Source organism: Lampetra planeri, chromosome 60, assembly GCF_965212315.1.
Source record: "Lampetra planeri chromosome 60, kcLamPlan1.2.h2, whole genome shotgun sequence".
Taxonomy (NCBI): Eukaryota; Metazoa; Chordata; class Hyperoartia; order Petromyzontiformes; family Petromyzontidae; genus Lampetra; species Lampetra planeri.
The window spans coordinates 1,201,938-1,225,414 of NC_136166.1; the positions used below are offsets into that span (position 1 = coordinate 1,201,938).

General features: G+C 59.9%; 1 protein-coding gene across 7 annotated transcripts in view; it reads right to left on the reverse strand.

Annotated features, from left to right (window-relative positions):
- Positions 1-23,477, reverse strand: part of LOC144736275 (phospholipid-transporting ATPase IA-like) — a 188,574-nt gene that overhangs the window by 46,369 nt on the left and 118,728 nt on the right. For all 7 annotated transcript variants that reach the window (XR_013588747.1, XM_078618906.1, XM_078618908.1 and 4 more), the window contains 3 exons: positions 22,030-22,094; positions 18,813-18,985; positions 18,341-18,527 (listed from right to left, as the gene is read on the reverse strand). Coding sequence is in view for 6 of the 7 variants with exons in the window: in XM_078618906.1 (XP_078475032.1) it covers positions 18,341-18,527; positions 18,813-18,985; positions 22,030-22,094 (425 nt within the window). In the remaining variant the exon portion in view is untranslated. The remainder of the gene's footprint in view (positions 1-18,340; positions 18,528-18,812; positions 18,986-22,029; positions 22,095-23,477) is intronic.

Sequence of the window (23,477 nt, forward strand, 5' to 3'; positions counted from 1 at the left end):
CCAGATACTCACCGACCCCCTCCAGACACTCACCGACCCACTCCAGATACTCACCGACCCACTCCAGACACTCACCGACCCCCTCCAGACACTCACCGACCCACTCCAGATACTCACCGACCCCCTCCAGACACTCACCGACCCACTCCAGACACTCACCGACCCCCTGCAGACACTCACCGACCCCCTCCAGACACTCACCGACCCCCTCCAGACACTCACCGACCCACTCCAGATACTCACCGACCCCCTCCAGACACTCACCCACCCACTCCAGACACTCACCGACCCCCTCCAGCCACTAACCGACCCCCTCCAGCCACTCACCGACCCCCTCCAGACACTCACCGACCCCCTCCAGACACTGACCGACCCCCTCCAGACACTCACCGACCCCCTCCAGACACTCACCGACCCTCTCCAGCCACTCACCGACCCCCTCCAGCCACTCACCGACCTCCTCCAGACACTCACCGACTCCCTCCAGCCACTCACCGACCCCCTCCAGACACTCACCGACCCACTCCAGCCACTAACCGACCCACTCCAGACACTCACCGACCCCCTCCAGCCACTCACCGACCTCCTGCAGACACTCACCGACCCCCTCCAGCCAATCACCGACCCCCTCCAGGCACTCACCGACCTCCTCCAGACACTCACCGACCCCCTCCAGACACTCACCGACCCTCTCCAGCCACTCACCGACCCACTCCAGACACTCACCGACCCACTCCAGACACTCACCGACCCTCTCCAGCCACTCACCGACCCCCTCCAGACAGTCACCGACACTCTCCAGCCACTCACCGACCCACTCCAGACACTCACCGACCCTCTCCAGCCACTCACCGACCCCCTCCAGACACTCACCGACCCCCTCCAGCCACTCACCGACCCTCTCCAGACACTCACCGACCCCCTCCAGACACTCACCGACCCTCTCCAGACACTCACCGATCCACTCCAGACACACACCGACCCCCTCCAGACACTCACCGACCCCCTCCAGACACTCACCGACCCCCTCCAGACACTCAACGATCCCCTCCAGCCACTCACCGACCCCCTCCAGACACTCACCGACCCCCTCCAAACACTCACCGACCCACTCCAGACACTCACCGACCCTCTCCAGCCACTCACCGACCCCTCCAGACACTCACCGACCCCCTCCAGACACTCACCGACCCTCTCCAGCCACTCACCGACCCCCTCCAGACACTCACCGACGCTCTCCAGCCACTCACCGACCCACTCCAGACACTCACTGACCCTCTCCAGCCACTCACCGACCCACTCCAGACACTCACCGACCCCCTCCAGACACTCACCGACCCACTCCAGACACTCACCGACCCACTCCAGACACTCACCGACCCTCTCCAGCCACTCACAGACCCACTCCAGACACTCACCGACCCACTCCAGCCACTCACCGACCCACTCCAGACACTCACCGACCCCATCCAGCCAGTCACCGACCCACTCCAGACACTCACCGACCCCATCCAGCCAGTCACCGACCCACTCCAGACACTCACCGACCCACTCCAGACACTCACCGACCCTCTCCAGCCACTCACCGACCCACTCCAGACACTCACCGACCCCATCCAGCCACTCACCGACCCACTCCAGACACTCACCGACCCACTCCAGCCACTCACCGACCCCCTCCAGCCACTCACCGACCCACTCCAGCCACTCACCGTCCCACTCCAGACACTCACCGACCCCCTCCAGACACTCACCGACCCCCTCCAGCCACTCACCGACCCACTCCAGACACTCACCGACCCACTCCAGCCACTCACCGACCCCCTCCAGCCACTCACCGACCCACTCCAGCCACTCACCGTCCCACTCCAGACACTCACCGACCCCCTCCAGACACTCACCGACCCCCTCCAGCCACTCACCGACCCACTCCAGTCACTCACTGACCCTCTCCAGCCACTCACCGACCCCCACCAGTCACTCACCGACCCTCTCCAGCCACTCACCGACCCCCTCCAGCCACTCACCGACCCTCTCGCCCGCAGTCAACCAACTCCTTGTCATTTTTAGCGAGCCACTGGAACTGTATACTTTAAAATCGTCATCTAGAACTGCTTTTTGTGTTTCGTTTGTTGTCCTGCCCCCGCGCCTCCGATTAGCACGGTTGGCTACGTGAGAGAAGTTAAACATACGTACACACATACTCTTTATTCACTCTGTCCCAGTGACCACCACACTGAGTTCAACCACTACACTGCAGGTCACAACAACAACACTCTCTCGTGATCTCTCACATATTCACTCTCTCATTCACTCAGTCACCAACTCACCCACTCACTCACCCACTCACCCATCGACTCACCAACTCACCCATTCACTCACCCACTCACCCATTCACTCACCCATCAACTCACCCACTCACCCATTCACTCACCCACTCGCCCATCAACTCACACCGACCCACTCCAGCCACTCACCGACCCACTCCAGACACTCACCGACCCCCTCCAGCCACTCACCAATCCACTCCAGACACTCACCGACCCACTCCAGACACTCACCGACCCACTCGAGACACTCACCGACCCCCTCCAGACACTCACCGACCCACTCCAGACACTCACCGACCCCTGCAGACACTCACCGACCCCCTCCAGATACTCACCGACCCCCTCCAGACACTCACCGACCCACTCCAGACACTCACCGACCCCCTCCAGACACTCACCGACCCACTCCAGATACTCACCGACCCCCTCCAGACACTCACCCACCCACTCCAGACACTCACCGACCCCCTCCAGACACTCACCGACCCCCTCCAGACACTCACCGACCCTCTCCAGCCACTCACCGACACCCTCCAGCCACTAACCGACCCCCTCCAGACACTCACCGATCCCCTCCAGACACTCACCGACCCCATCCAGCCACTAACCGACCCCCTCCAGACACTCACCGACCACCTGCAGACACTCACCGACCCCCTCCAGATACTCACCGACCCCCTCCAGACACTCACCGACCCACTCCAGACACTCACCGACCCCCTCCAGACACTCACCGACCCACTCCAGATACTCACCGACCCCCTCCAGACACTCACCCACCCACTCCAGACACTCACCGACCCACTCCAGACACTCACCGACCCACTCCAGATACTCACCGACCCCCTCCAGACACTCACCGACCCACTCCAGACACTCACCGACCCCCTGCAGACATTCACCGACCCCCTCCAGATACTCACCGACCCCCTCCAGACACTCACCGACCTACTCCAGATACTCACCGACCCCCTCCAGACACTCACCGACCCACTCCAGACACTCACCGACCCCCTGCAGACACTCACCGACCCCTTCCAGATACTCACCGACCCCCTCCAGACACTCACCGACCCACTCCAGATACTCACCGACCCACTCCAGATACTCACCGACCCCCTCCAGACACTCACCGACCCACTCCAGATACTCACCGACCCACTCCAGACACTCACCGACCCCCTCCAGACACTCACCGACCCACTCCAGATACTCACCGACCCCCTCCAGACACTCACCGACCCACTCCAGACACTCACCGACCCCCTGCAGACACTCACCGACCCCCTCCAGACACTCACCGACCCCCTCCAGACACTCACCGACCCACTCCAGATACTCACCGACCCCCTCCAGACACTCACCCACCCACTCCAGACACTCACCGACCCCCTCCAGCCACTAACCGACCCCCTCCAGCCACTCACCGACCCCCTCCAGACACTCACCGACCCCCTCCAGACACTGACCGACCCCCTCCAGACACTCACCGACCCCCTCCAGACACTCACCGACCCTCTCCAGCCACTCACCGACCCCCTCCAGCCACTCACCGACCTCCTCCAGACACTCACCGACTCCCTCCAGCCACTCACCGACCCCCTCCAGACACTCACCGACCCACTCCAGCCACTAACCGACCCACTCCAGACACTCACCGACCCCCTCCAGCCACTCACCGACCTCCTGCAGACACTCACCGACCCCCTCCAGCCAATCACCGACCCCCTCCAGGCACTCACCGACCTCCTCCAGACACTCACCGACCCCCTCCAGACACTCACCGACCCTCTCCAGCCACTCACCGACCCACTCCAGACACTCACCGACCCACTCCAGACACTCACCGACCCTCTCCAGCCACTCACCGACCCCCTCCAGACAGTCACCGACACTCTCCAGCCACTCACCGACCCACTCCAGACACTCACCGACCCTCTCCAGCCACTCACCGACCCCCTCCAGACACTCACCGACCCCCTCCAGCCACTCACCGACCCTCTCCAGACACTCACCGACCCCCTCCAGACACTCACCGACCCTCTCCAGACACTCACCGATCCACTCCAGACACACACCGACCCCCTCCAGACACTCACCGACCCCCTCCAGACACTCACCGACCCCCTCCAGACACTCAACGATCCCCTCCAGCCACTCACCGACCCCCTCCAGACACTCACCGACCCCCTCCAAACACTCACCGACCCACTCCAGACACTCACCGACCCTCTCCAGCCACTCACCGACCCCCTCCAGACACTCACCGACCCCCTCCAGACACTCACCGACCCTCTCCAGCCACTCACCGACCCCCTCCAGACACTCACCGACGCTCTCCAGCCACTCACCGACCCACTCCAGACACTCACTGACCCTCTCCAGCCACTCACCGACCCACTCCAGACACTCACCGACCCACTCCAGACACTCACCGACCCACTCCAGACACTCACCGACCCTCTCCAGCCACTCACAGACCCACTCCAGACACTCACCGACCCACTCCAGCCACTCACCGACCCACTCCAGACACTCACCGACCCCATCCAGCCAGTCACCGACCCACTCCAGACACTCACCGACCCCATCCAGCCAGTCACCGACCCACTCCAGACACTCACCGACCCCATCCAGCCAGTCACCGACCCACTCCAGACACTCACCGACCCACTCCAGACACTCACCGACCCTCTCCAGCCACTCACCGACCCACTCCAGACACTCACCGACCCCATCCAGCCACTCACCGACCCACTCCAGACACTCACCGACCCACTCCAGCCACTCACCGACCCCCTCCAGCCACTCACCGACCCACTCCAGCCACTCACCGTCCCACTCCAGACACTCACCGACCCCCTCCAGACACTCACCGACCCCCTCCAGCCACTCACCGACCCACTCCAGACACTCACCGACCCACTCCAGCCACTCACCGACCCCCTCCAGCCACTCACCGACCCACTCCAGCCACTCACCGTCCCACTCCAGACACTCACCGACCCCCTCCAGACACTCACCGACCCCCTCCAGACACTCACCGACCTACTCCAGATACTCACCGACCCCCTCCAGACAATCACCGACCCACTCCAGACACTCACCGACCCCCTGCAAACACTCACCGACCCCGTCCAGATACTCACCGACCCCCTCCAGACACTCACCGACCCACTCCAGACACTCACCGACCCACTCCAGATACTCACCGACCCACTCCAGATACTCACCGACCCCCTCCAGATACTCACCGACCCACTCCAGACACTCACCGACCCCCTCCAGACACTCACCGACCCACTCCAGATACTCACCGACCCCCTCCAGACACTCACCGACCCACTCCAGACACTCACCGACCCCCTGCAGACACTCACCGACCCCCTCCAGATACTCACCGACCCCCTCCAGACACTCACCGACCCACTCCAGACACTCACCGACCCACTCCAGCCACTCACCGACCCCCTCCAGCCACTCACCGACCCACTCCAGCCACTCACCGTCCCACTCCAGACACTCACCGACCCCCTCCAGACACTCACCGACCCCCTCCAGCCACTCACCGACCCACTCCAGACACTCACCGACCCACTCCAGCCACTCACCGACCCCCTCCAGCCACTCACCGACCCACTCCAGCCACTCACCGTCCCACTCCAGACACTCACCGACCCCCTCCAGACACTCACCGACCCCCTCCAGACACTCACCGACCTACTCCAGATACTCACCGACCCCCTCCAGACAATCACCGACCCACTCCAGACACTCACCGACCCCCTGCAGACACTCACCGACCCCCTCCAGATACTCACCGACCCCCTCCAGACACTCACCGACCCACTCCAGACACTCACCGACCCACTCCAGATACTCACCGACCCTCTCCAGCCACTCACCGACCACCTCCAGACACTCACCGACCCCCTCCAGCCACTCACCGACCCTCTCCAGACACTCACCGACCCCCTCCAGACACTCACCGACCCTCTCCAGACACTCACCGATCCACTCCAGACACACACCGACCCCCTCCAGACACTCACCGACCCCCTCCAGACACTCACCGACCCCCTCCAGACACTCAACGATCCCCTCCAGCCACTCACCGACCCCCTCCAGACACTCACCGACCCCCTCCAAACACTCACCGACCCACTCCAGACACTCACCGACCCTCTCCAGCCACTCACCGACCCCCTCCAGACACTCACCGACCCCCTCCAGACACTCACCGACCCTCTCCAGCCACTCACCGACCCCCTCCAGACACTCACCGACGCTCTCCAGCCACTCACCGACCCACTCCAGACACTCACTGACCCTCTCCAGCCACTCACCGACCCACTCCAGACACTCACCGACCCCCTCCAGACACTCACCGACCCACTCCAGACACTCACAGACCCACTCCAGACACTCACCGACCCTCTCCAGCCACTCACAGACCCACTCCAGACACTCACCGACCCACTCCAGCCACTCACCGACCCACTCCAGACACTCACCGACCCCATCCAGCCAGTCACCGACCCACTCCAGACACTCACCGACCCCATCCAGCCAGTCACCGACCCACTCCAGACACTCACCGACCCTCTCCAGCCACTCACCGACCCACTCCAGACACTCACCGACCCCATCCAGCCACTCACCGACCCACTCCAGACACTCACCGACCCACTCCAGCCACTCACCGACCCCCTCCAGCCACTCACCGACCCACTCCAGCCACTCACCGTCCCACTCCAGACACTCACCGACCCCCTCCAGACACTCACCGACCCCCTCCAGCCACTCACCGACCCACTCCAGACACTCACCGACCCACTCCAGCCACTCACCGACCCCCTCCAGCCACTCACCGACCCACTCCAGCCACTCACCGTCCCACTCCAGACACTCACCGACCCCCTCCAGACACTCACCGACCCCCTCCAGACACTCACCGACCTACTCCAGATACTCACCGACCCCCTCCAGACAATCACCGACCCACTCCAGACACTCACCGACCCCCTGCAGACACTCACCGACCCCCTCCAGATACTCACCGACCCCCTCCAGACACTCACCGACCCACTCCAGACACTCACCGACCCACTCCAGATACTCACCGACCCACTCCAGATACTCACCGACCCCCTCCAGATACTCACCGACCCACTCCAGACACTCACCGACCCCCTCCAGACACTCACCGACCCACTCCAGATACTCACCGACCCCCTCCAGACACTCACCGACCCACTCCAGACACTCACCGACCCCCTGCAGACACTCACCGACCCCCTCCAGATACTCACCGACCCCCTCCAGACACTCACTGACCCACTCCAGACACTCACCGACCCACTCCAGCCACTCACCGACCCCCTCCAGCCACTCACCGACCCACTCCAGCCACTCACCGTCCCACTCCAGACACTCACCGACCCCCTCCAGACACTCACCGACCCCCTCCAGCCACTCACCGACCCACTCCAGACACTCACCGACCCACTCCAGCCATTCACCGACCCCCTCCAGCCACTCACCGACCCACTCCAGCCACTCACCGTCCCACTCCAGACACTCACCGACCCCCTCCAGACACTCACCGACCCCCTCCAGACACTCACCGACCTACTCCAGATACTCACCGACCCCCTCCAGACAATCACCGACCCACTCCAGACACTCACCGACCCCCTGCAGACACTCACCGACCCCCTCCAGATACTCACCGACCCCCTCCAGACACTCACCGACCCACTCCAGACACTCACCGACCCACTCCAGATACTCACCGACCCACTCCAGATACTCACCGACCCCCTCCAGATACTCACCGACCCACTCCAGACACTCACCGACCCCCTCCAGACACTCACCGACCCACTCCAGATACTCACCGACCCCCTCCAGACACTCACCGACCCACTCCAGACACTCACCGACCCCCTGCAGACACTCACTGACCCCCTCCAGATACTCACCGACCCCCTCCAGACACTCACCGACCTACTCCAGATACTCACCGACCCCCTCCAGACACTCACCGACCCACTCCAGACACTCACCGACCCCCTGCAGACACTCACCGACCCCCTCCAGATACTCACCGACCCCCTCCAGACACTCACCGACCCACTCCAGATACTCACCGACCCACTCCAGATACTCACCGACACCCTCCAGACACTCACCGACCCACTCCAGATACTCACCGACCCACTCCAGACACTCACCGACCCCCTCCAGACACTCACCGACCCACTCCAGATACTCACCGACACCCTCCAGACACTCACCGACCCACTCCAGACACTCACCGACCCCCTGCAGACACTCACCGACCCCCTCCAGACACTCACCGACCCCCTCCAGACACTCACCGACCCACTCCAGATACTCACCGACCCCCTCCAGTCACTCACCCACCCACTCCAGACACTCACCGACCCCCTCCAGCCACTAACCGACCCCCTCCAGCCACTCACCGACCCCCTCCAGACACTCACCGACCCCCTCCAGACACTGACCGACCCCCTCCAGACACTCACCGACCCCCTCCAGACACTCACCGACCCTCTCCAGCCACTCACCGACCCCCTCCAGCCACTCACCGACCTCCTCCAGACACTCACCGACCCCCTCCAGCCACTCACCGACCCCCTCCAGACACTCACCGACCCACTCCAGCCACTAACCGACCCACTCCAGACACTCACCGACCCCCTCCAGCCACTCACCGACCTCCTGCAGACACTCACCGACCCCCTCCAGCCAATCACCGACCCCCTCCAGGCACTCACCGACCTCCTCCAGACACTCACCGACCCCCTCCAGACACTCACCGACCCACTCCAGCCACTAACCGACCCACTCCAGACACTCACCAACCCACTCCAGACACTCACCGACCCCCTCCAGCCACTCACCGACCCCCTCCAGCCACTCATCGACCCACTCCAGCCACTCATCGACCCCCTCCAGCCACTAACCGACCCACTCCAGCCACTCACCAACCCACTCCAGACACTCACCGACCCCCTCCAGACACTCATCGACCCCCTCCAGCCACTCACCGACCCCCTCCAGCCACTCACCGACCCACTCCAGACACTCACCGACCCCCTCCAGACACTCACCGACCCTCTCCAGCCACTCACCGACCCCTTCCAGCCACTCACCGACCCACTCCAGTCACTCACTGACCCTCTCCAGCCACTCACCGACCCCCACCAGTCACTCACCGACCCTCTCCAGCCACTCACCGACCCCCTCCAGCCACTCACCGACCCTCTCCAGCCACTCACCGACCCTCTCGCCCGCAGTCAACCAACTCCTTGTCATTTTTAGCGAGCCACTGGAACTGTATACTTTAAAATCGTCATCTAGAACTGCTTTTTGTGTTTCGTTTGTTGTCCTGCCCCCGCGCCTCCGATTAGCACGGTTGGCTACGTGAGAGAAGTTAAACATACGTACACACATACTCTTTATTCACTCTGTCCCAGTGACCACCACACTGAGTTCAACCACTACACTGCAGGTCACAACAACAACACTCTCTCGTGATCTCTCACATATTCACTCTCATTCACTCAGTCACCAACTCACCCACTCACTCACCCACTCACCCATCGACTCACCAACTCACCCATTCACTCACCCACTCACCCATTCACTCACCCATCAACTCACCCACTCACCCATTCACTCACCCACTCACCCATCAACTCACACTCACCGACCCACACCAGCCACTCACCGACCCACTCCAGACACTCACCGACCCCCTCCAGCCACTCACCAATCCACTCCAGACACTCACCGACCCACTCCAGACACTCACCGACCCACTCGAGACACTCACCGACCCCCTCCAGACACTCACCGACCCCCTCCAGCCACTCACCAATCCACTCCAGACACTCACCGACCCCCTCCAGCCACTCACCAATCCACTCCAGACACTCACCGACCCCCTCCAGACACTCACCGACCCCCTCCAGACACTCACCGACCCACTCCAGATACTCACCGACCCCCTCCAGACACTCACCCACCCACTCCAGACACTCACGACCCCCTCCAGACACTCACCGACCCCCTCCAGACACTCACCGACCCTCTCCAGCCACTCACCGACACCCTCCAGCCACTAACCGACCCCCTCCAGACACTCACCGATCCCCTCCAGACACTCACCGACCCCCTCCAGCCACTAACCGACCCCCTCCAGACACTCACCGACCCCCTGCAGACACTCACCGACCCCCTCCATATACTCACCGACCCCCTCCAGACACTCACCGACCCACACCAGACACTCACCGACCCACTCCAGATACTCACCGACCCCCTCCAGACACTCACCCACCCACTCCAGACACTCACCGACCCACTCCAGACACTCACCGACCCACTCCAGACACTCACCGACCCCCTCCAGACACTCACCGACCCACTCCAGACACTCACCGACCCCCTGCAGACATTCACCGACCCCCTCCAGATACTCACCGACCCCCTCCAGACACTCACCGACCTACTCCAGATACTCACCGACCCCCTCCAGACACTCACCGACCCACTCCAGACACTCACCGACCCCCTGCAGACACTCACCGACCCCCTCCAGATACTCACCGACCCCCTCCAGACACTCACCGACCCACTCCAGATACTCACCGACCCACTCCAGATACTCACCGACCCCCTCCAGATACTCACCGACCCACTCCAGACACTCACCGACCCCCTCCAGACACTAACCGACCCACTCCAGATACTCACCGACCCCCTCCAGACACTCACCGAACCCCTCCAGACACTCACCGACCCACTCCAGATACTCACCGACCCCCTCCAGACACTCACCCACCCACTCCAGACACTCACCGACCCCCTCCAGCCACTAACCGACCCCCTCCAGCCACACACCGACCCCCTCCAGACACTCACCGACCCCCTCCAGACACTGACCGACCCCCTCCAGACACTCACCGACCCCCTCCAGACACTCACCGACCCTCTCCAGCCACTCACCGACCCCCTCCAGCCACTCACCGACCTCCTCCAGACACTCACCGACCCCCTCCAGCCACTCACCGACCCCCTCCAGACACTCACCGACCCACTCCAGCCACTAACCGACCCACTCCAGACACTCACCGACCCCCTCCAGCCACTCACCGACCTCCTGCAGACACTTACCGACCCCCTTCAGCCAATCACCGACCCCCTCCAGGCACTCACCGACCTCCTCCAGACACTCACCGACCCCCTCCAGACACTCACCGACCCACTCCAGCCACTAACCGACCCACTCCAGACACTCACCAACCCACTCCAGACACTCACCGACCCCCTCCAGCCACTCACCGACCCCCTCCAGCCACTCATCGACCCACTCCAGCCACTCATCGACCCCCTCCAGCCACTAACCGACCCACTCCAGCCACTCACCAACCCACTCCAGACACTCACCGACCCCCTCCAGACACTCATCGACCTCCTCCAGCCACTCACCGACCCCCTCCAGCCACTCACCGACCCACTCCAGACACTCACCGACCCCCTCCAGACACTCACCGACCCTCTCCAGCCACTCACCGACCCCCTCCAGCCACTCACCGACCCACTCCAGTCACTCACTGACCCTCTCCAGCCACTCACCGACCCCCACCAGTCACTCACCGACCCTCTCCAGCCACTCACCGACCCCCTCCAGCCACTCACCGACCCTCTCCAGCCACTCACCGACCCTCTCGCCCGCAGTCAACCAACTCCTTGTCATTTTTAGCGAGCCACTGGAACTGTATACTTTAAAATCGTCATCTAGAACTGCTTTTTGTGTTTCGTTTGTTGTCCTGCCCCCGCGCCTCCGATTAGCACGGTTGGCTACGTGAGAGAAGTTAAACATACGTACACACATACTCTTTATTCACTCTGTCCCAGTGACCACCACACTGAGTTCAACCACTACACTGCAGGTCACAGCAACAACACTCTCTCGTGATCTCTCACATATTCACTCTCTCATTCACTCAGTCACCAACTCACCCACTCACTCACCCACTCACCCATCGACTCACCAACTCACCCATTCACTCACCCACTCACCCATTCACTCACCCATCAACTCACCCACTCACCCATTCACTCACCCACTCACCCATCAACTCACACTCACCGACCCACTCCAGCCACTCACCGACCCACTCCAGACACTCACCGACCCCCTCCAGCCACTCACCAATCCACTCCAGACACTCACCGACCCACTCCAGACACTCACCGACCCACTCGAGACACTCACCGACCCCCTCCAGACACTCACCGACCCCCTCCAGCCACTCACCAATCCACTCCAGACACTCACCGACCCCCTCCAGCCACTCACCAATCCACTCCAGACACTCACCGACCCCCTCCAGACACTCACCGACCCACTCCAGACACTCACCGACCCCCTCCAGACACTCACCGACCCACTCCAGACACTCACCGACCCACTCCAGATACTCACCGACCCCCTCCAGACACTCACCCACCCACTCCAGACACTCACGACCCCCTCCAGACACTCACAGACCCCCTCCAGACACTCACCGACCCTCTCCAGCCACTCACCGACACCCTCCAGCCACTAACCGACCCCCTCCAGACACTCACCGATCCCCTCCAGACACTCACCGACCCCCTCCAGCCACTAACCGACCCCCTCCAGACACTCACCGACCCCCTGCAGACACTCACCGACCCCCTCCAGATACTCACCGACCCCCTCCAGACACTCACCGACCCACTCCAGACACTCACCGACCCCCTCCAGACACTCACCGACCCACTCCAGATACTCACCGACCCCCTCCAGACACTCACCCACCCACTCCAGACACTCACCGACCCACTCCAGACACTCACCGACCCACTCCAGATACTCACCGACCCCCTCCAGACACTCACCGACCCACTCCAGACACTCACCGACCCCCTGCAGACATTCACCGACCCCCTCCAGATACTCACCGACCCCCTCCAGACACTCACCGACCTACTCCAGATACTCACCGACCCCCTCCAGACACTCACCGACCCACTCCAGACACTCACCGACCCCGTGCAGACACTCACCGACCCCCTCCAGTAAATCACCGACCCCCTCCAGACACTCACCGACCCACTCCAGATACTCACCGACCCACTCCAGATACTCACCGACCCCCTCCAGATACTCACCGACCCACTCCAGACACTCACCGACCCCCTCCAGACACTAACCGACCCACTCCAGATACTCACCGACCCCCTCCAGACACTCACCGACCCCCTCCAGACACTCACCGACCCACTCCAGACACTCACCGACCCCCTCCAGACACTCACCCACCCACTCCAGACACTCACCGACCCCCTCCAGCCACTAACCGACCCCCTCCAGCCACTCACCGACCCCCTCCAGACACTCACCGACCCCCTCCAGACACTGACCGACCCCCTCCAGACACTCACCGACCCCCTCCAGACACTCACCGACCCTCTCCAGCCACTCACCGACCCCCTCCAGCCACTCACCGACCTCCTCCAGACACTCACCGACCCCCTCCAGCCACTCACCGACCCCCTCCAGACACTCACCGACCCACTCCAGCCACTAACCGACCCACTCCAGACACTCACCGACCCCCTCCAGCCACTCACCGACCTCCTGCAGACACTTACCGACCCCCTTCAGCCAATCACCGACCCCCTCCAGGCACTCACCGACCTCCTCCAGACACTCACCGACCCCCTCCAGACACTCACCGACCCACTCCAGCCACTAACCGACCCACTCCAGACACTCACCAACCCACTCCAGACACTCACCGACCCGCTCCAGCCACTCACCGACCCCCTCCAGCCACTCATCGACCCACTCCAGCCACTCATCGACCCCCTCCAGCCACTAACCGACCCACTCCAGCCACTCACCAACCCACTCCAGACACTCACCGACCCCCTCCAGACACTCATCGACCCCCTCCAGCCACTCACCGACCCCCTCCAGCCACTCACCGACCCACTCCAGACACTCACCGACCCCCTCCAGACACTCACCGACCCTCTCCAGCCACTCACCGACCCCCTCCAGCCACTCACCGACCCACTCCAGTCACTCACTGACCCTCTCCAGCCACTCACCGACCACCACCAGTCACTCACCGACCCTCTCCAGCCACTCACCGACCCCCTCCAGCCACTCACCGACCCTCTCCAGCCACTCACCGACCCTCTCGCCCGCAGTCAACCAACTCCTTGTCATTTTTAGCGAGCCACTGGAACTGTATACTTTAAAATCGTCATCTAGAACTGCTTTTTGTGTTTCGTTTGTTGTCCTGCCCCCGCGCCTCCGATTAGCACGGTTGGCTACGTGAGAGAAGTTAAACATACGTACACACATACTCTTTATTCACTCTGTCCCAGTGACCACCACACTGAGTTCAACCACTACACTGCAGGTCACAACAACAACACTGTCTCGTGATCTCTCACATATTCACTCTCTCATTCACTCAGTCACCAACTCACCCACTCACTCACCCACTCACCCATCGACTCACCAACTCACCCATTCACTCACCCACTCACCCATTCACTCACCCATCAACTCACCCACTCACCCATTCACTCACCCACTCACCCATCAACTCACACTCACCGACCCACTCCAGCCACTCACCGACCCACTCCAGACACTCACCGACCCCCTCCAGCCACTCACCAATCCACTCCAGACACTCACCGACTCACTCCAGACACTCACCGACCCACTGGAGACACTCACCGACCCACTGGAGACACTCACCGACCCCCTCCAGCCACTCACAAATCCACTCCAGACACTCACCGACCCCCTTCAGCCACTCACCAATCCACTCCAGACACTCACCGACCCACTCCAGACACTCACCGACCCCCTGCAGACACTCACCGACCCCCTCCAGACACTCACCGACCCACTCCAGACACTCACCGACCCCCTCCAGCCACTCACTAATCCACTCCAGACACTCACCGACCCCCTGCAGACACTCACCGACCCCCTCCAGACACTCACCGACCCACTCCAGACACTCACCGACCCCCTCCAGACACTCACCGACCCACTCCAGATACTCACCGACCCCCTCCAGACACTCACCGACCCACTCCAGACACTCACCGACCCCCTGCAGACACTCACCGACCCCCTCCAGACACTCACCGACCCCCTCCAGACACTCACCGACCCACTCCAGACACTCACCGACCCACTCCAGATACTCACCGACCCCCTCCAGACACTCACCCACCCACTCCAGACACTCACCGACCCCCTCCAGACACTCACCGACCCCCTCCAGACACTCACCGACCCTCTCCAGCCACTCACCGACACCCTCCAGCCACTAACCGACCCCCTCCAGACACTCACCGATCCCCTCCAGACACTCACCGACCCCCTCCAGCCACTAACCGACCCCCTCCAGACACTCACCGACCCCCTCCAGACACTCACCGACCCCCTCCAGACACTCACCGACCCACTCCAGACACTCACCGACCCCCTCCAGACACTCACCGACCCACTCCAGATACTCACCGACCCCCTCCAGACACTCACCCACCCACTCCAGACACTCACCGACCCCCTGCAGACACTCACCGACCCCCTCCAGACACTCATCGACCCCCTCCAGACACTCACCGACCCACTCCAGATACTCACCGACCCCCTCCAGATACTCACCGACCCACTCCAGACACTCACCGACCCCCTCCAGACACTCACCGACCCACTCCAGATACTCACCGACCCCCTCCAGACACTCACCGACCCACTCCAGACACTCACCGACCCCCTGCAGACACTCACCGACCCCCTCCAGACACTCACCGACCCCCTCCAGACACTCACCGACCCACTCCAGATACTCACCGACCCCCTCCAGACACTCACCGACCCCCTCCAGCCACTAACCGACCTCCTCCAGCCACTCACCGACCCCCTCCAGACACTCACCGACCCCCTCCAGACACTGACCGACCCCCTCCAGACACTCACCGACCCCCTCCAGACACTCACCGACCCTCTCCAGCCACTCACCGACCCGCTCGCCCGCAGTCAACCAACTCCTTGTCATTTTTAGCGAGCCACTGGAACTGTATACTTTAAAATCGTCATCTAGAACTGCTTTTTGTGTTTCGTTTGTTGCCCTTCCCCCGCGCCTCCGATTAGCACGGTTGGCTACGTGAGAGAAGTTAAACATACGTACACACATACTATTTATTCACTCTGTCCCAGTGACCACCACACTGAGTTCAACCACTACACTGCAGGTCACAACAACAACACTCTCTCGTGATCTCTCACATATTCACTCTCTCATTCACTCAGTCACCAACTCACCCACTCACTCACCCACTCACCCATCGACTCACCAACTCATCCACCAACTCACCCACTCACCCATAAACTCACCCACCCCCTCACCAACTCACCCATTCACTCACCCACTCACCCATCAACTCACCCACTCACCCATTCACTCACCCATCAACTCACCCACTCACCCATTCACTCACCCACTAACCCATCAACTCACCCACTCACCCATCAACTCATCCACTCACCCATCAACTCACCCACTCACCCATCAACTCACCCATTCACCCACCCACCCATTCACTCACCCACTCACCCATTCACTCACCCACTAACCCATCAACTCACCCACTCACCCATCAACTCACCCACTCACCCATCAACTCACCCACTCACCCATCAACTCACCCACTCACTCACCCACTCATCCATCAACTCACCATGCTGCAGGTTGCTTCACTTCTCTTTCTGCTTCTTCCCTTGCACTGCTGCACTTTGGAATTCCCTCCTTCCGTCATCGTCATCATCGCATTTCCTAAGTTCTTATAATAATAATCACAAACCCTGCTCACTTCTAGAAACTCTTTAGTTCTATTCGCATGACAACTGCGATCGCCGTTGTGTGTGTTGCCGGCTTCTTGGCACACATCCTTTCCGGCAAGATTGCAAGGAGGTTTAAAGATGGCTGGATGGGGTCGGTGAGTGGCTGGAGAGGGTCGGTGAGTGACTGGAGGGGGTCGGTGAGTGGCTGGAGGGGGTCGGTGAGTGTCTGGAGGGGGTCGGTGAGTGACTGGAGTGGGTCAGTGAGTGTCTGGAGTGGGTCGGTGAGTGTCTGGAGGAGGTCGGTGAGTGTCTGGAGTGGGTCGGTGAGTGTCTGGTGGGGGTCGGTGAGTGGCTGGAGGGGGTCGGTGAGTATCTGGAGGGGGTCGTTGAGTGGCTGGAGGGGGTCGGTGAGTATCTGGAGGGGGTCGGTGAGTGTCTGGAGGGGGTCGGTGAGTGTCTGGAGGGGGTCGGTGAGTGGCTGGAGGGGGTCAGTGAGTGGCTGGAGGGGGTCGGTGAGTGTCTGGAGTGGGTCGGTGAGTGTCTGGTGGGGGTCGGTGAGTGGCTGGAGGAGGTCGGTGAGTGTCTGGAGGGGGTCGTTGAGTGGCTGGAGGGGGTCGGTGAGTATCTGGAGGGGGTCGGTGAGTATCTGGAGGGGGTCGGTGAGTGGCTGGAGGGGTCAGTGAGTGGCTGGAGGGGGTCGGTGAGTGTCTGGAGTGGGTCGGTGAGTGTCTGGAGGGGGTCGCTGAGTGTCTGGAGTGGGTCGGTGAGTATCTGAAGTGGGTCGGTGAGTGTCTGGTGGGGGTCGGTGAGTGGCTGGAGGGGGTCGGTGAGTGTCTGGAGGGGGTCGGTGAGTGTCTGGAGTGGGTCGGTGAGTATCTGAAGTGGGTCGGTGAGTGTCTGGTGGGGGTCGGTGAGTGGCTGGAGGGGGTCGGTGAGTGTCTGGAGGGGGTCGGTGAGTGGCTGTTGGGGGTCGGTGAGTGGCTGTTGGGGGTCGGTGAGTGGCTGGAAGGGGGTTGGTGAGGGGGCAACCGACTGCCGGGACCGATCGAGCGAGCGCCGCCACCTGCGCGATGGAGTAGTCAGAGGAGTTGACGGCCTGCAGGCCTTCGTTGCCGCTGATGCCGACGCCGACGTGCGCCGTCTTGATCATGCCCACGTCGTTGGCGCCGTCACCCACGGCCAGCGTGATGGCCGCGCGGACCTTCTTCTTCACCGCGTCCACAATCTCCGACTTCTGCAGCGGCGACACGCTGCGGCGTGCACGCGGGGCACGGAGAGAGCGGGCGGGTGGGCAGGGGGGACCCCGTAAGGAGGCGAGGCGCTCGCAACACCCAAAGGGACGCGGCACTCGTGACGCTATTCCGCTGGCACACCGAGCCACGCGATGCCGGCCTGGGGCCCTCACGGTACGGGTGGATGTTCAGCTGCCACACCTGACCCGAGCCAGAGCTGGGCCCTCGTGACGCGAGTGTGGTTTTCCCACCGGCTATTCGCCGAGCCGTAAACAAACCGAGGTGGCGCCTCCCGAGCCTCACCGACAGCAGATGACGGCTCGGCAGGAGAGCGCCAGCTGCAGGAAGTCGTTGCGCAGCTCGGGGTCGAGGGCGTAGACGAGCGACTTGCCGTCCACGATGAGCGCCAAGTCGTTCTCGCGGTTCACATGCTCGCCAAGATCCTCCAGCTGCGCCGTCAGCTCGGCGCGAGTCGCCTGCACGCGGTGTGACGCACGGGGCTGTAACGGTGTGACGCACGGCGCTGTGACGGTGTGACATGCGGTGGTGTGACGGTGTGACGGTGTGACGTGTGATGGTGTGACAGGGTGACATAAGGAAGTGTGACAGGGTGACAGGGTGACGGTGTGACATGCGGTGGTGTGACGGTGTGACGTGTGACGGTGTGACGTGTGATGGTGTGACAGGGTGACATAAGGAAGTGTGACAGAGTGACAGGGTGACGGTGTGACGGTGTGATGGTATTGGTGGTGGTAAGTTAACTTGATTGCCAAATTCAACCTCTTGTCAAAAAATAAGCCAGAGCCACACGCTAAAAAGTTAAATGTTAACAAGATTGTAATCAATCATAGTAACATCCCAGTTTCTGACAGCCTAAAATCGGTACTAGCTAAAGGGTTGAATTTCACAGTCACCCCTAAACACATCCCAGTGGATGATATCATTGCCCAGGTCGATGTAGCCCTCAAAGGCTTGGAACATATCCCGGCAGACGTTGCAAGATCTGAAATCGCTGCTATCCTCAAAAACGCTAAGAAACCCATTAGCAACATCAGCAAGGACGAGCGTTTTGAACTCTCTCAATTAAAAAACAGAGATGACATTGTCATCCTCTCAGCCGACAAGGGCAATGTCACTGTCATCATGGATAAAACCACTTACAAAAACAAAATTCAGGGCCTTCTTAATGATGGTAGCTGTACCAAAATCAACAGAGATCCCACCAACCGCCGAGCTACAAAAACCAACAATATCATCACTAATTCGACTTCTCTTATCAATTCGACCAAGCAGCGCTCTCTAAACCCTTCGGCTGCTAGACCACCCAGATTTTATGGCTTTCCAAAGATCCACAAAGAAGCTACCCCGCTCCGTCCTATCGTCTCCACCATTAACTCACCCACCTACAAACTGGCCCGATATCTGTGTGAGACCCTGCTTCCTTTCACGGGCAAGTCCACCTCAGCTGTACTTAACTCAGCTCACTTGGTTTCTCTAATCAAGGACATCTCACTGTCTCTGGATGATTTACTTGTCAGTTTCGATGTAGTCTCCCTGTTCACCAAGGTACCTGTACCTGATACAATTGAAGACTTTGTCCAACAGGGACTGAATCCAAATGTACCAACTTTGGTAAGGCACTGCCTTGCCAACACTTACTTCACCTGGAATGGTACATTATACAAACAAAATGAGGGTACCCCAATGGGTTCTCTCTTATCGCCAGCGAATGTTTTCATGGAGAAATTTGAGACAGATGCCATCCAGACATCCACCCTACGTCCTTCCTTCGTCATCTGGCCACATGGCCTGCCAGCAATTAACCAATTTCTCAACCACATCAATTCCATACACCCATCTATCAAATTCACCATGGAAGTGGAAAAAGGATGGCAAGCTACCATTCATAGATGTTTTGATCGAGAAGAGACCTGATGGCTCGTTGGGACACTCTGTCTACAGGAAAGCCACCCACACAGATGCCTATCTAAAGCCTGACTCCCACCACCATCCAGCCCAGAAGAATTCCCTCATCAAAACACTACACTATAGGGCCCGTTGCATCTCCAACCAGCATCACCTAACCAGTGAGCTGGAGCACGTACACCAAGCCCTCAAGATGAACGAATATTCTGACCGTACAATCCGCAAAGCTGTCTCCCCAGCCATGGGGAGACAACCATCTGAGGATCCAACCAATACCATCACTTTGCCATACATAGGGGTACCAAAAAGATTTACAAAATCTTAAACAAACACAAGATCCAGGTTCCTTTCAACACAGTATACAAAATCCGTGATTTGATCCCATCTGTAAAGGATGCGATTCCTGATATGCAATACCCGGGTGTCTACAAACTAAGTTGTGGCTGTGGCAGCAGTTACATTGGGAAAGCGAAACGACATGTATCGGACCGCGTACGCGAACACAAGGCAGATCTGAAATACGGTAGGACCAATACCTCTGCCGTTGCTGATCATTGTTTTAACGCTGTGGGCTCACACGAAATTGACTTTTCCAAGACGAAGGTACTCTACAAACCCACCGGCTTTATCAGAGATTTGTACATGAAGACATCCAGATGTATAAACACAGACACAACTTCAACCGAGAGGATGGGTACAAACTGAGCAATCATTGGAAGGACGTTATTAACCAGGTAAAGTCTTAACTGACTGTGATGTTACCATCCTACCTGCCTATGTCAGCTGTTATTTCCGACTCTCTGTGTCTTTCTCTCTCTCTGTGCATCTCTCTCCGATCTCCACTCCAGTGACCCGGGTGCTGCCGCGGGGTCCACTGTCTGCCCCGCCTCCTTCCCCCACCCCCCCCCCCTTTCTCGCTCCCCCCCTGCAGCCGATGTCCCCAGTGCTGCCGCGGTGGTCCACTCTACTCCAGTGACCCGGGTGCTGCCGCGGGGTCCACTTTATGCCCCACCTCCCCCCCCCTTCTCTCTCCCCCCTACTGCTGCCGAGGCCTACTATACACTACACTATACACTACACTATACACTACTCTATACACTACTATATACACTACTATACACTACACTATACACTAATATACACTACACTATACACTACACTATACACTACTATATAACCTCGTGCCACAGCAGATCTCTCGCCTACTTCAGCAGTTTTTTCTTATTGTGGTTATCCCACCTGATGACGATTGCTTGCGTTGCGATTGAAACGTCGTGATCTATTATTTTTCTACCTACTTGACTTTACCGAAAGAACCAAAAAGTAATAATGGTGGTGTTGATGGTGACGGTGGTGTTCATGGTGGTATTGATGGTGGTGATGATAGTGTTGATGGTGGTGGTGATGATGGTGGTTGTGATGGTGTTGGTGTTGATGGTGTTGATGGTGGCGGTGTTGGTGGTGATGGTCGTGATGGTGGTGTTGGCGGTATTGATGATGTTGATGACGGTGGTGGTGTTGATGATAGTGTTGATGGTGGTATTGGCGGTAGTATCAATAAAGGTTAAGGTGGTGATAACAACGATGGGCTCACATCCTTGGAACTCTCGTTGATGATGATGAGGCCCATGTCCTGGTTGAGCAGGCGGGTGGAGTAACCTGTGGCACACACAGGCTGGGGATTACGCTCTTGCCGTGTCAGTGGTGAGCGTACCGGCAGCGTTCACCAGGGTGGCCGCTGGCCTCCAAGCACCAAACCTTCGCCAAACCTTCACCAAACCTTCACCAAACTCGCTGACGCTCGACCAGGTCTGACACCCATGGGGAGACTTCATGATACCATCTCATCTTGTCTGATGTCTTGTATTGATTTACATAGCAGCACCTTACTGCAAAGCACTGCTATGTAAACAATGATCATATTGTATGTAAGACGATAGTGGTTAGAGATAAGAAATAGTGGGGCTCTTATTACAGATGGTGGTGTAGTTATACGTGGAAGTAAGGAGAACAGGCGGGAGTGGTTAAGGAGGGGTTGGGGTAGTGATAGGGGTAGTGATAGGGGTAGTGATAGGGGTAGGGGTAGTGATAGTGATAGGGGAAGCGATAGGGGTAGTGATAGGGGTAGCGATAGGGGTAGCGGTAGGGGTAGCGATAGGGGTAGCGGTAGGGGTAGCGATAGGGGTAGCGGCAGGGGTAGCGGTAGGGGTAGCGATGGGGGTAGTGGTAGGGGTAGCGATGGGGGTAGTGGTAGGGGTAGCGGTAGTGATAGGGGTAGCGATAGGGGTAGTGGTAGTGATAGGGGTAGTGATAGGGGTAGCGATAGGGGTAGCGGTAGGGGTAGCGGTAGGGGTAGCGGTAGGGGTAGCGATGGGGGTAGTGGTAGTGATAGGGGTAGTGATAGGGGTAGCGATAGGGGTAGTGGTAGTGATAGGGGTAGTGATAGGGGTAGTGATAGGGGTAGTGGTAGTGATAGGGGTAGTGGTAGTGATAGGGGTAGTGATAGGGGTAGTGATAGGGGTAGTGATAGGGGTAGCGATAGGGGTAGTGGTAGTGATAGGGATAGTGATAGGGGTAGTGATAGTGATAGGGATAGTGATAGGGGTAGTGATAGGTGTAGGAGTAGTTATAGTTATCGTAGTAGGGGTAGTGATAATGGTAGGGGTAGCAATAGGGGTAGTGATAGGTGTAGGGGTAGTGATAGGGGTAGTGATAGGGGGTAGTGATAGGGGTAGTGATAGGTGTAGGGGTAATGATAGGGGTAGGCCTGTCGTAGCTGGGGGGCAGTGGCAAGACGATGATGGGCAAGGGGAGAAGAGATGGGGGTTGTGTTAAGGGTGGAACGGAAGCTGCAGGTTGTTGTAGTGAAGATGATCGCTCTGTATGGTGCAGGGGTAGTTGGTTCCGGTGGAGAGGAGCGAGGGGGGAGCGTGAGGGGAGCGAGAGGGGAGGGAGAGAGGAGGGAGAGGGGAGCGAGAGGGGAGCGAGAGGGGAGAGAGAGGGGGGCGAGAGCGGAGCGAGATGGGAGCGAGAGGGGAGCGA